The sequence below is a fragment of the Thunnus maccoyii genome, chromosome 10, assembly GCF_910596095.1.
Source record: "Thunnus maccoyii chromosome 10, fThuMac1.1, whole genome shotgun sequence".
Classification (NCBI taxonomy): Eukaryota; Metazoa; Chordata; class Actinopteri; order Scombriformes; family Scombridae; genus Thunnus; species Thunnus maccoyii.
Window position 1 is genome coordinate 2,441,100 of NC_056542.1, and position 15,078 is coordinate 2,456,177.

The following is a 15,078-nucleotide window of genomic DNA, read 5'->3' on the forward strand; positions in this document are numbered from 1 at the left end:
TCTAGCTGTCCCAGCGATTGGCACTGACTGTACCCTCATTCCATTTTTTAAGTAATTACTGTAAATTTGTCCCCTGGTTGAGCCCAAATGTGTCGTAATTGCTCAGCTTTGGGGGGTGTCCTCTCTGTGTTTCTCCACTAGGTCGGATAGCCTTTTTAATAGTCTATATTAGTGTGTAGACCAAATGGTTAAGTGCCTTACTATGAATTATATCATGTCAGTTTTCCCTGTGAAGTCCTCATCCTCTGCTCCAACAGGTTCTGGAAGTCTACAGGTCTTTCATTAAATAAGTTTAAAGAACCCTCTCCCCTATAGTCAAAAGTATTGTTGCAACATTAAGACATTTATTAATATAAAACATGCACCATCTCCCTTCTTGGTTAGGATTTGTGAGTGCCAGTAGGAAGCACTAACCCTTGTTCAGTTTGACAATCAATCAGTCTCATAAATGTAAGTTCTTGTCCCAACAGTGACCTCTGTTTACTGAGCTCAAAGAAACCACACGACCACTTCTTAGGATAAATGAAGACATTTGTTAATAGTTAAACATCTTGGGGATTAATAAGAATTATTTTGGCAGTTTTCAACCTGAAATTCTTCACATATTATAATTTTTTATATTTCTATTCCTTCAAAAACTTCATTCATTCAATACAACTACTGATCTAATTTAACTATTAAAATATGATTGTCTATGAGGTTAATAGATCGAACATTAAACACTTGGGTGATTTTGAAATGCCATTGCATAGTTAATATAAACATTCATTAAGGCACTAGTGTCACATGTAGTAAAAATTGTAAATCTAAAATGAATATCTCCCCAACAGACAATCACACAGCTATTAAAATTATACCATTCTTCATGTATTTACATGACAAATGACATTACTGAACTTACATAATGATTAAACATTTAATTTATATAAAATTCAGATTTGGCTCGGATCTGCAGGGCGACTTCATGAATGTGAGTTAGAATTTATGATGCTTGGTCTGTTTAGATAAGAGAAGAGGGTTTTCTGTCCATGTGCTGTTGTTATAGATCCTTTCTTCTCATTCAAATGACCCCGAATGTCATTTATGCATTTAGTTCAGGTTATAATATAGTTATTGGTCAGAAATGATCTCTCAGGTCTGTTCAATTCCCATTTTGTCACATTGTTTACCTTGATAAGTATCATATTGACCAACACCCACTTGACAAAGAGATCAGTTCAGGGTCAGGGGTTGAGGCATGTTGTTTGAGGCTGTTTTATCCATGAATTTTAAAAAAAAAACAAAAGTAAAGTAGGCACAATTAATTGTACTCCACTCTTTTTATGCTAAGTCGTGGTATGTTCTAAATTAAACCCTCTTAGCAGAAATAGTCCTTTAAGTTATTCTTTGACTACAAAGACTTTAAATTGTCCTTTTTCCCCATCAAAGTGTTTTCTGACCACTAGTTTCATGAGGAACTGCAACACAGTTATTTGCAGAGATTGTATACTGTCTTTTGAGTGTTAAAACAAAAAAATAAAATAAAATAAAAAATTCTCTTTATGGAATTCAAAACAAACAAAGCCGTCTTCCTACATTATAAATGGTTAAAAACAGATTTCTAGGACACACCCGAACAGTAGGCACATCTAAAAGTTCTACCTAAATTTGGTAGGTCTGAGTCTTAAGATCAACTTCCCACTTTTTGTTTTTTTGGGCTGTATAGATAGAAATACTTTTAATATTTATAATTGTCAGTTATATGAAGTTTTCTCTTTATGTGAAGCATTTAGAGCTGCATTTCCTGCTTGAAAGGTTCGATATCAATAAAATAGGTTGATTTGTTATTATTATCAATTTTGTTCTGTGAGATAATGTCATTAACTCTGAGTAAAACTGATCATTTTGATAGTTTCAATGTTAATGTGAACAATGATTAATCAAGTCTTTTCTTCTGTTTAAGCTGTTTCACCCAACAAGCCTCATTGAAGAGCCCTTACCCCAAACTTTAAATACTGGGTAGAGCGGTTCGGTGAATTTGGTGTGGAAGGTGTGCAGGTGTGTCAGTGATCCTCCAGTAGACACTCTGTAGAAGGACAGGATGCCAGCCTCCCAGTCCAGATACACCGCCAGTCTGTGAGAACCAGCCAGAGGGACATGAAGGACGATGCTCTTGTAGTTATGATACACTTGGTAGCCATGAAGAGAGCAGTGCAGACCCCATGATATCTCATTGTATCCCATCACACAGTCTTGGTCATGACCTTTGCGACAGATTTCCTTGTAGGTAACTCCCATCCCTGCCCAGCTTCCCTCCCACTCCACCTCCCAGTAGCAGCGGCATATCAGGCCCTGTTGGAACAGGACTTGGGTCCAGTAGTTGAACCTGTCTGGGTGGTCGGGATACGGCTGCTTCTCTTGGGCCTGACTAACTTTTCGGTTCCCGTCAGAGAGGATGAGGAGTTTGTGGAGTGTGTTTGTATCCACTGTGAGCTCACATGCATCTGATGGCAGGAATAAGTCAAGCAGTTAGACATTTATACTGACAGTTTATACCACTGCCACTGAAAATACTTACTACTCAATGGCTGGCAGGCATCCATGCATCAGGAAACATCAAACAGCTCCAGTCAACAATGTAATCACTGTTTAAATCAGTGCTCAAGGTATTTTAAACTGCAAGTATCCATCACTACAGTACTGATGCTTCATGTTCTGTTAACTCACTGGTAAAACTAACATAACCATGGATTAAACTGATAGGAAATGCTTCAAAACATGGAGGAATATTTAAAAACAGCCTCCTCTGATCGATGAAAATTGTCAGAGTTAGTGCTTCATGTACTCCATAGCAGATTTTTGACCAAAAAAAAGAAAAAAGTCCAAACTTACATTTTCTCAGTCCTGGTGTAAACCAGTGTTCTGCATTGTGGTCGACTCTGTGGAGCAGATAGAAACACATGTTGTCTGGATTATGTTGAGGAAGAAGCATTAAAGCCTCTCTGAAGGTTGTTAAACTTCTTAATTTGACCCATGAAAACATCACAACAGTAAAAACAACACTAAACAAGGACTACAGCTAAGGCTGATGGCATTAGCTTTTGGAAATATTTAGCCATAAACCAAAGTTTGGGACAAATGAAAAATTGACTTGATGATGGTGAACCAAATTTCAACACTTGTTGCGATATTTCACAGGATAAGTGAAGACTTTCCCCTGCTGGTGGCACTAAAGAAAAAGTCACATGATCACTGAAGTTCTTTAAATGTTTCCTCTGAGGATCATGAATGTCTGTACAAAATTTCATCCTAATCCATTCAATACTTGTTGAGATATTTCAGTCTAGACCAAAGTGATGGACCGACCGGCTAAAAACAACCATCAGACTGTTTTCTTTACCTGAGTTTAGTAAATTCACATTGTCCTTCCTCCAGAGCTTCAGAGATGAGCTTAACTCCACTTTCTCCAAGGTGATTGTAGCTCAAGTCCAGCTCTCCCAGGTGGGACGGGTTGGACTTCACAGCTGAGGCCAAGAAACCACAACCTTTCTCTGTGATGCTACAGAACGACAACCTGTGACAGAGTGACAGAATCCACCTTTAACAGCTGGTTGTTACCCTTCATAGCTATTAAATTTTGCATTAATAGTCTGCTTAAAAGGATACCTGATGGTTTCCAGTTTACAGCCCACATTTCCCAGTCCCTTGCAGAGCAGCTGAACTCCTGAGTCTCTGATGTCGTTGTCACTCAGGTCGAGCTCTCTGAGAGGTGATGAAGTACTCAGGACTGAAGCCAGGTCCTCACAGCATCTCTGGGTGAGACTGCATCGGTTCAGCCTGAAGGGACAAACAATGCAAAATAACGAAATCAAATGCAAAGATACAAAAAACTACCACATCAAAATGATCACATAGTTAAATCACACCTATCAAAAACTGAACATTATAAGCTTTACAATGGCCACACTTATTTCAGGGTTCTTGTATTGGATTGTATTATACTGTCAAGTCTTCTTTGTCATTCTTTATTATTTTGCACATGTAACTATTAATAGTAAAATGTGGTAGAGAGTATAAAAGTCAACCAGTAAATGTGTACGAGATATTGAAAACTTGGTTGTTGTGTGAAAATAAAAAGTCAAATGTTGTCTCATACTAAAACCATAGGCTAATATAGACATCAAGGGAAAGTAAAAGTAAAATAAAATAGCGTGAGAATCTGAATGACACACTTTTGCTTTTGCATTTTGTATCAATCTTGTTTTACTTTATAGTTGCCGTTTATGTTTAGGTTTTATGTAGTCGAACATAACCGTCTTTAGACTGAGTGCAAAAACTACACAGAAGCACAATATTGCAAGAGCCTAAATTTATATATAACTCACAGATAAATGGATAAAAAGTACTGTACTACTGCAGTGAGACAAGAGTCTACAGCCCTGTCAGCAGCTCTGTACTTGATCTCAGAATCTTTAAAATAAATGATTGCACTAGAGATATGAGTGAGCAGCATTCCCATTCTTTCTTTGACATCTGCCTGGAAGTCAGCATCTCACTAGAATGGGAGTATGTTTTCCTTCAGTTCAATTGTTTACCTGCTTACTATCATAGTTTAGCTCGTTAACATGCTGTCATTTACTAAATAGAACTAAAAACAAAGTACAGATGAGACCTAATGAGAATGCCATGTTTCTGACAAATGAAATTGGATAAATTTATCCTGTGGGGAACATGAATGTCAGTTTTGTCAAAGTTTTAATAAACCAAGTAGCTGTTTGTTGTTGTCAGTAAAAGAACATCACAAATGTCAACTTCATGATGGTGCTAGATGAAAGGTTAGAGGGTCAACAAGGTAATTGGATTCATCCTCTGGAGACCTTGGAAATCTATACATTTTTATGCTAATGAACACATATTTGTTGACATATTTCAGTCTGGGCCAAAGTGGTGGTACTGCTGCTACCACAACAAAACATTTTGGTGGCCAAACCCATAAGTTCTTGCACCATAACTTGACAGTAGCGCAATATTGCAAGGGCCTAAACTTATATATAACAAATAAATAAATGGATCAAAAGAACTGCACTACTGCAAGACAAAGAGTCTACAGCCCTGTCAGCAGCTCTGTACTTAATCTCAGAATCTTTAAAATAAATGATTGCACTGGAGATACGAGTTGGCAGCATTCCCATTCTTTCTTTGACATCTTCCTGCAAGTCAGCATCTCACTAGAACAGTGGGTACGTCGCAAGTATCTTATTTTATGTCTCCTTGCTCCTCGCTCCTCGCCTGAACCGGAAGTTGTTTCTGATGTGCCATTTTGACGGGCGTCTCAAGTCTCTTATTCTGCTCCGAGGAGCGAGGAAACATGAGAGCAGACTTCACGGAAGTCTTTTATCAGCCGACACGCCCCCTTATTGGATATCAATTATTGATTGGACGCTGCAGCTTATCAGACTGATCTGATACATCACTGCAGTTTCATACCGAAGTGGAGACAGATAACAGATTAAATTTAAATGTATCATTCCCAAGTTTTATGCTTTACTTGTTTTCTGATTCATCATAGTTAAAAATCTGTTAATTGTCGGTCTGATCAACAAAAGAACCATAAACAACTTTCTTCATTTATTAGACAGATTTTTCTTTTCATGATGTTATTTTCTCCATTAAACTGTTTCTTGCTGACAGACAGACTCTTCCTGACTTTAATTTTATCCATAATAACAGTTAAACACATTTATATTTTACATCATTTATCGTCATTTCTATTCAGTCACATGTGAGGCTGAAAATTCCTGAGTGTCGGGTTTGATATGAATTACATCATTTCCATTTTACCTGAAACATTTAGCCAAATACATATTTTCCAGTGTTCAGAAGACACCCTGAACATATTCTGGGTTATTGAATAATGAATTCAGGATTATCAAAAAATACAGAGTCAAATAATAAATAAATAGTATAAACGCATTCTGTGAGTAGAAATGGTTGCTGTGCCTCTGAGCAGGACACAGTATAAATGCAGAATGCAGATTTTTATTTAGGTGTTTGTTAAACAGGTAACAGCTGCAGAGAGGAAACAGCTTTCTCTAGTGGTGATAACTGTGCACCTTTATTAGTGTCAGCACAGTACACATGTGTGCAGACACAAACTCCATCAGAAGTTTCGACAGCTGTTAAAGCCGACTGACAGCTGATCCAGCTGTGATCAGCTGTCGCCGTCATCAGAAATGGACATTGCTTCACATGACGCTTCAGAGGAGAGGACGTCTTATGTCTCTTACAACTAACTTCCTCGTTTCCTCTCTCCTCGCTTGGTTTCCTTGCGTCTCTCCTTGCATCCACGGTGGGAGGGACTAAGACGCAAGGAAAAGACACAAATGAGGGAAACGTGGATGCAATTTAAGAGACTTGGGATGCACCCACTGTGTTTTCCTTCAGTTCAAATTTTTACCAGCTTACTATCATAGTTATGTGTGTTAGCATGCCTTCATTTACTAAGTGGCAATAAAAAGGAAGTGAAGATGAGACCTAATGAGAATGTCATTAGTTTTGCAGGAATTTGCTTATAAACCATGATTCACTAGCAAGGACCACACCATCAACATGATGCGTTTGGATGATTTATTAAGGAAAACAATTGATATAGTTATAGTACGATATAGTTCTTCCGGTTGCTGTGTTGTGGGGAGGTTTATGAGGAATCCGCTATAGCACCAGGGCAACAGCGGATCCCCTCAGGACACTAAGAAGGAGAGGAAGAATCAGGAAGAAACAGGAAGAGAGAAATATGGTGGGGAATATGAGAGCGGAGGAAGAGGAAAGGGTTAGGTGGTATTTATAGGAATGCTGGAAGAGGCGTAGTTGAGGTATGGTCCTGCTCCTGAAACTTCACTGACCAAACCTCAATATTGGACAAATGAAATTGGATTAATTTATCCTGTGGGGAACGTGAATTCACTTTCAATTTCAATTCAGAACATGAAACATCAATTTTGTCAAAAGTTTAATAAACCAAGTAGCTGTTTGTTGGTGTCATTAAAAAACAACACAAATGTTGTGCTAGATGATTTAAAAAAAAAAAAAATAAATAAATAAAAATATATATATATATATATATATATTAACATTTCATGTTGATGAACACATTTGCTGAGATATTTCAGTCTGGGCCAAAGTGGTGGTCCTGCTGTTACCACAACAAAAAGAGTCTGTCTGTAGTTGCACTGAGTCGTCAGATTTTTGGGGACTTCCAAAATCTTTGTTCAGTCACATTATTGTTAGTTGCAGCTTTGACTCACCTCAGCGTCTTCAGTCTGCAGTGTCGGCTCTTGAGTCCGGTGCAGAGAAGTTTAATTCCTGAGTCTTGTAAGTTGTTGTCACTGAGGTTTAAATGATTCAGCTCATTAGAGTTTGAGCTGAGAGTGGAGGACAGCTCCTTACAGCAGTCTGCAGTGAGATTACAATCATTCAACCTGATAAACAGAAAGACAAAGTCAATTTGTTAAAAAAAATTTAAATTTGCAACCACAATGGATGATTATTAAAAATGAAACTGCAAATGATGAGAGAGACTTGCATTGCTGATTTGGATGCTTTGATGGCTGGTAGGAGCTTCTGAAGGCCTTCTTCTGTCCTGCAGTATTTCTTGAGCTGGATTTCCTCTGGCTTCTCTGGCGAGGTCAGCAACACAAAGACCAGAGCTGCCCACTGAGCTGCAGAGCACTCGTCCATCACTGAGTCTTGGTCTGACTCCATGTAGCTCTGGATCTCCTCCACCAGAGAGTGGTCGTTCAGCTCATTCAGACAGTGGAAGAGATTGATGTACTTCTCTGGATGACAAGTCTGACTGATTCTCTCCTTGATGTACTTGATGGTTTCTTCATGACTTTGAGAGCTGCAGGTTTCTACCTGTATCTTCAGGCCTCTGAGCAGAGCTTGACTGGAATCCAGAGAGAGTCCGAGGAGGAAACGCAGGAAAAGATCGAGGTGGCCGTTGTTGCTTTGTAAAGCTCTGTCCACTGCAGCTTTGTGCAGTTCAGATACAGGTGTTGTTTGGGTCATCTGTTTAGATCCAATCATCAGGTTTTCAGCGGACACCTTATACATCACATGGACATACAAAGCTGCGAGAAACTCTTGAACTGACAAATGTACAAAGCAGAAGACTTTTTGCTGCATGCAGAACTCTTCCCTGAAGACTTGAGTGAACACTCCTGAGTACACAGATGCTTCTTTGACATCAATACCACAGTCTCTGAGATCCTCCTCATAGAAGATCAGGTTGCCTTTCACCAGCTGCTGGAAGGCCAACTTCCCAAGTGACATGATCACCTTGTTATTCCCCTGGGAGTCCAGTTCTTGCTCCCCTCCATACTTGACATGCTTCTTTGTGGTCTGATGAGCCAGAAAGTGGATGTACATCTGAGTCAAAGTCTTCGGCATTTTTCCTCCTCCTGCTTTGGCACACATGTTTCCCAGGACGATAGAAGAAATCCAACAAAACACCGGCACGTGGCACATGATGTAGAGACTTCTTGCTGACCTTATGTTTGCAATTACTCTTTTGGCCAAGTTTTCATCTTCAATTTTCTTGTGGAAGTACTGCTCCTTCTGTAGGTTGTTGAAGCCTCGTATCTCAGTCACCCGGTCAACATACTGTGGAGGGATGCAGCTGGCAGCAGCAGGTCGGGTAGTTATCCACAGACTGGCTTCTGGTAGCAGGTTACCTGCCATTAGGTTTGTCAGCAGAGCATCTACTGAGGCTGCTTGTGTAGCATCACAACATCTCTCATTTCCCTTGAAATCCAGAGGGGGTCTGCACTCGTCGAGACCATCCAATATGAACAGAACTTTGTGCATTTTCAGGTCTTTGAATCCAGACTCTTTCAGGTCTGGAGAGAAGTTACACAGGAGCTCCATCAAGCTTTGTTTTTTATTTTTTAACAAATTCAACTCCCTAAAAGGAACTGAAAACAGCAGCTGGATGTCTTGATTGGCCTTCCCCTCTGACCAGTCCAGCATGAACTTCTGAGTCAGCACTGTTTTGCCGATGCCTGCTATCCCCATGGTGAGCACCGTTCTGATTGGTTTGTCTTGTTTGGGTAAAGGCTTGAAGATATCCTCACATGTGATCATACTTTCCAAATATTTCCGTCTGTTGAACGCCGTCTCAATTTGTCTCACTTCATGTTCATTGTTGACCCCTCCACTGTCCCCCTCTCTCAGGTAGATCTTTGTGTAAATCTTTTTGAGAGGCACAGGCCATTGCTCTGCACTTATCCCTTCCAACAAGTTCTCATTTTTCTTCTTCACAGAAGATTTTAGTTTCTGTTGATACATTCTGAGTTCTCCATAATGACCTAACAGCACAGAAATATGTAACATCAATAAGAAGCCCAAACTGTTATGTTCACATAACACTCATTATAACCCCAGAACTTGTCTGAGAATCATCATGATTTTAAGTTTTCGTCAGTATCAAAATAATCCAGTGATAGTTGTCTGTACATACTTGGCTACACTGCCAACAGGAGCTGCTAATAGCCAATTTGGCATAATCTAAATGAGGACAATTTGACAAATTGACAACCCCCACCCCCCCAAACAAGCAAAGTTCAGGATACTGGCATGCTGTTAGGTTTAATTATAAAGTGTATCTGAGGGTGACAGGGATTCAGTCTATTCAGTCTGTTGAAAAAATTGAAATTTTGACCCGCTGCTTCTATTAGATGAAAAGTCAGAGGATCATTAAAATATTTAGGATTCATCTTCTGGAAACCATGAAAGAGAGCACCAAATTTAATGATAATTCATTTGATATTTGTGGAGACATTTCACACTGGACTAAAGTTAACAGACTGATGAATTGGTACAAAAACTTAATGTATAACATTTATTAAACATCAGCTGTTGTAGTAAGATAACATGCAGTCACTTACTTTGCTCAAGTGCGCGAGCATGTTCATCCTTGTTCATTTTCCTTAAAATATGGAGGGCAATCTTCAGAGCTGCTTCACTTATGTCATCATCTAACTCAACTGGCGGATCAGGGCGTTCATCCTCCTGCTTGTCTTCCTCAAATAGTCCTTTGTGTTTTGCAGAAAGGACGCTCTTATGTACTCTCAGAGCTTGCTTTAGACAGGCCATAGCTTCTGATTCAAACCCCTGAGAAAGACCATGAAACGTTTTATTCAACTATTAGTCATTTTATGTAATAGTAATCTTATTCCCCAGATGTAGGTCTAAAGTATAATCTACATGTTTTTGGGTAAATTTAACTAAATAACTGGTGAGATTTGTTGGTGTTAATGATTAAGCTTTAGATGACTTTTTGCTGTGTCAACATATGTAAAAAAATGCCTTAACCATTGTGCTATAGTCTTAAAAACAAAGAGAAATGATTCCTCATGAACCTACAGCTTCCAACTCTATCATTTACAATTTCCTACTGTTAACTATTTTGCGAGCTGTTACCAAATTGTTATCTAGACACCCTTTTTTGTGATTATTGTGACCAAAAGAAAATACTGTACTTGAGTTTCATTTATAAGCCTTTACTAAATAAACTTCTACCTCAACATTAACACCAAATAAAATCAGTCAACAATGCAATTAAAATAAATCCATAACATAACATAAACATAAAATAAAAATATAGTTTCATTTCCAAAATGCCCATATTTATGTTTGAGGTAGATTATGTCCGTTTTTGCTGTCTGAATATCATCAACTTGTAATCTTCTGACTAACTGAATGTAAACCTCACTTGGGAACATTTGGGAATTGTTTTGCTCGGTCTATGGCATAATTTCTGTCAGCAGGAGAGATTTGTCCATCTTCCACCTGAATACGCTGCAATGACGTAAGTAACAACCACTCCAAATGTGACATTGGTCCAGATAACAAGTGGTCTGGTGATTTTTCCATTTCATGCGGAAAGGTTGTGGTAATTTAGCTAAATTGCAGGCTCTCGCCAATATTGCAGAGATTTCAATCACAAAATAGCAATTTCCTGGAGGGACTGACTGCAAAAAGTTACCTCCGTAACTCACAGAAATAGTAATAATAAACAAAATAATAATAATTACACAGATTAGTTGATTATCAAATATAATTACCCACCGTCAGTGTGTCCTGGTTCTGCTGAACGCTTGATGTAGTCTGACTAAAAAAAGTGAGAGATAGAAGCCAAAAACATTTTCTATCAAAGCATACATTCATTTTTGTTGTCTTTTTGAAATAAATACTGCACAATGAAAGTAACAAAATAGTGATATCAGTGTCACTACATTTGAATTTATCTGAATAAAAACTTTTACAATTTATGACTAATAGACACTGCTTGTAATTGTTTCAAGGAAGAGTTTAAATTGATTTCAACTCTACAACTGGTTCTAGATCCAGAGGCTAGAGGAGGCTCCTAAATGTGCAGACGCAGTCTTTCAGGCAAAGCAGGGATGGTGGATGAGTTGGGAAAGAAGAGGAAACTTAAATATTCATAGTTTGCAGCAGAGGCAGATGAGCGTGTTAGGAAGCCAAAGTCACATCCATTGGAAGTTGGATGTGGGGGATTTGCTGGCAGATCAGTTTTGTCCTTGAACGGTATAAGAGGGTGGCACATAAAGCAGGCAGTAAAAGACATGGCAGACACTGCAGCCAGTTCCATTAGTATGGCTGTATTATAGGAACTGGATATTGGACTCCAAATGGCACCTGTTCACCTGAATCAAAATTGCTTGCCTATGTGTTCATTTTGCCCGAGGGAAGAATGAAACCATTGTGCTTCATTTGCAATGGAACTGTGTGTCCATAATGAAGAGTGGGAATGCAAAACACCACTACAACACCAAATATGCCTGTTTCTAACAGAACTATACCAAAACACAAAGGTAGGAACCACAGAACTGAACCAGCTAAAGTTGTGATATCAAGACTCCAGCAGAATAATTGTAATAAATAAAAATAAAAAAAATAAAAATAAAATCAAACATTTTCAACAATGAATACAGTGAACAAATCACTGATGAACACTTAAACCAGTGGCTTCACCTGGACATTACACCTTTTTATACTCAAATTTAAGAACTTGGTTACACAACAAAGGTGTCACATCTCCCATTAATACTGAAATGCTGTTGTACATAATCTTGAGAATGTAATCTGAAAGCACTTATCATTGTGATAATTGTGAATTTCACAATTAAATACGTCACAAGCGAGGTGCTCCAGGGGCCCTGGAGTACCAGCTTCCCTCCCCCAATATTATATAATGTTTTGAACTGACAGTGCCGACCATCTTACTTTGTTTCTGGAGGTCCGGGTTCATTGCTGAAGTTTAGAGGAAATCGTTTGGAGTCATCACTCTTCATCGACATAAAACTGACTGCTGAAGACGCTGATCCTCCCTCAGATTTACTCATCTTCGTGGTTTTAGTGACTCTGTGAAGTAGATCAGTAACAGTGTACATTAGTGTTCAGTTAACCTGAATCTTCACTGGTTGAGGCTGCATCTCGTTACGGTTGTACCACACATCTGTTACGCCTCTGTTGTGGTTGAAATGTTCACTGGAAGCTTTTCAGAGGTGAAGTCTCTTCATGAAGCTTGTTCTTTAGCTGCCACATTTCCAATATTTCCAATATTATTCAGAGTTTCTTTGCTGTGATTTACAATCAAACTGAGAACACATTAGCAGCTCAAGTATGATTGATGTGGTAACAGATGGTAAGGTTGTTGCTAAGGTTTTCCATGTATTGTTAATTGAGTGGCATTGTCCACTCTCAGATTTCGGATCAGATTCAGCTGAACATGTACGGATCAATTTGAAAAGTTTTTATTTGGAGTGAAGAAGGAAACAAAGTAGCGAAATTTTGCTACTATAGTTTGTTTCATGGTTTATTTACGTAACCTCTGGAGCCGGCGGACATCTGCCGAGGGGCAGCTTCTGAGAGCTGACCAATCAGAATATAGTGGGCTCATCAGGAGGCGGGCCTTAAAGGGACAGGAGCTAAAACGGCCTGTTTCAGACAGAGGCTGAACTGAGGGGCTGCATAAAGGACCAGTAGAAGATAAATAAGGAGTTTTTAACTGTAAATCCTGCAAAGATATTCCAGTAGAGCCCCAGAATATAAATATAGACTTGGAAAAGTTCATGATATGTCCCCTTTAATGCTTTGCACTATGTCTCCTGAATACATCATCTTCATCTAGAGGAAAAAAACACTTGTTCTGGATCCACAAAATAGATTTTATCTTGTGAATCTCATGGATTGTAATCACTTTTACTTGTAGAGGCATTCACTTCCGTAATACATAACTCCATGGATATTAAAACTAACTGTCCATGGTACAATTCATCATATCTCCCTACATGCCAACGACAGTCTGCTATTATATTAAGTTGGTTTTCCCTCCAATATGTATTAGATCATTAAAGATCTAACAGTAATACATCTCCAAAGATTATTATTACTGATACAAATACAATAAAACTGAATATTAGAATCTTTCATTCTGGTATCAGTATAATGGCCAGTGGTATAAAATCTTGCTCTTTGTAATCATGAACATCTGACAGCATTGATAATCTTACCTTGTTCCTGAAGCTCTGGGTTCAGTGCTGAAGACTGGAGGATATTCTCTGGAGCGATCACTCTTAGCAGACCTAGAACTGATTGTTGAAGATGCTGATCCACTCTCAGATTTCCTCATCTTCTTGGCTTCAGTGGCTCTGAAGAAGATCAATAATAACATAGATTACAACCAATGTTTTTGCAGCAGTAACACAACTACAATCTGATACAGTTTTGCTGTCATAGAAATATATAATCTCATACGGACTTTTGTTGGTGCTGAAAAATGCAGCTGCTCAGTGTCAAGTCTAGTAAAGACCTTAATCTTTCTCATTTGATGACTGTAGTAGAAACCAGACACAAAATACAGACAGATTAATAAATCAAACTACAGAATTTGGGATGTGCCAATCAGGGAAATTAAACATGATTAAAGGATAAGGTTGGCAATTTTCTATATTTTTCTTCTTGTCAACAAATCTGATGTTTGGATCCAAACCAACAATGAACTGATCTACTAACAAGTATTGTGTGTGTGTCAAAGCTGATATATCTTATTTCTCCGTTGTTGTCCAAAAACTATTAAAAACACATCAATGAGCCACACTGCTGCACTGGGTGACATGTTCCTTCATTATGATGAGTGTAAGGAAGACGCTACTGAGCTTGTGCAGAAACATGGTTCTGTTTACAGCTTCAATAGCTTGTTGTGCCACGTTACAACCTCTTTACTTTATAATACATTTAGAATGTCAAGAGGTTGTGATTTGTAGCACAACAAGCTATTGAAGCTGTAAACAAAATCGAAAGTTATTTTCTTAACTTTACTGTCACACAGCTGACTGTGACTGACAGCTACAGACAGTCTGTTACTCTGCTGAGATTCAGTCTGTTAAAGCTCTGTTCAGTTCCCTCCTGCTCTCTGTGATCACTTATACTGTGTTTTAATGTAGCTGAATTCACAACATAGTTGGTCTCATATATTTTTCTGTTGTCAGACAACGGAACGAGTATAAAATATTGATTTAATCACATCTTATACTACCTGTTAACCAGCAGTCATTCCCCAGCTGCTGACTGCGGTGATAAAATTATTGTTATATAATCATATCTAACACAATCAACATGGATCCAGGTTAATGAAACCGCTCTTTAATTTTTAATTTCAATTTAAGATGAACAATCAAAGAGAAGGTTAGAGACAGCAAAGTCCTTTTTAACTTCACTGCCACACAGTCCCCAAACTTCACTCAACAGCTTACGAATTTGTTTTTCAAAAGCTCAGTTTTCGCTGAAAACACTAGGTGTATTTCCATCCACCTGTTTTTATTTACATTTCGAATTTGCACAAATGGATTTGTCTAATCTAATGTATAGAGACTGAGTGAATAAATGATGACGTACATGAATCATGTGACTTAAACATTACTGAACAGCTGAAAACATCAGATCTGTGTGGGGCGATGAGGAGACTGTAACCTTCCTCACATCAATACATGAAACTAATAGAAATGTCATATTTCC

At 38.4% G+C, this 15,078-nt stretch overlaps 1 protein-coding gene across 1 annotated transcript; it reads right to left on the minus strand.

The window, feature by feature from the left end:
• Positions 1–1,947: 1,947 nt before the first annotated feature.
• Positions 1,948–10,000, minus strand: LOC121905382 (NLR family CARD domain-containing protein 3-like). Its single transcript, XM_042423592.1, has 7 exons — positions 9,924–10,000; positions 7,562–9,344; positions 7,284–7,457; positions 3,646–3,816; positions 3,380–3,553; positions 2,872–2,918; positions 1,948–2,483 (listed from the first exon to the last, which is right to left on the minus strand). The coding sequence occupies exons 1-7, from the start codon at positions 9,958–9,960 to the stop codon at positions 1,948–1,950; spliced, it is 2,922 nt and encodes a 973-aa protein (XP_042279526.1). The 5' UTR covers positions 9,961–10,000.
• Positions 10,001–15,078: the final 5,078 nt, after the last annotated feature.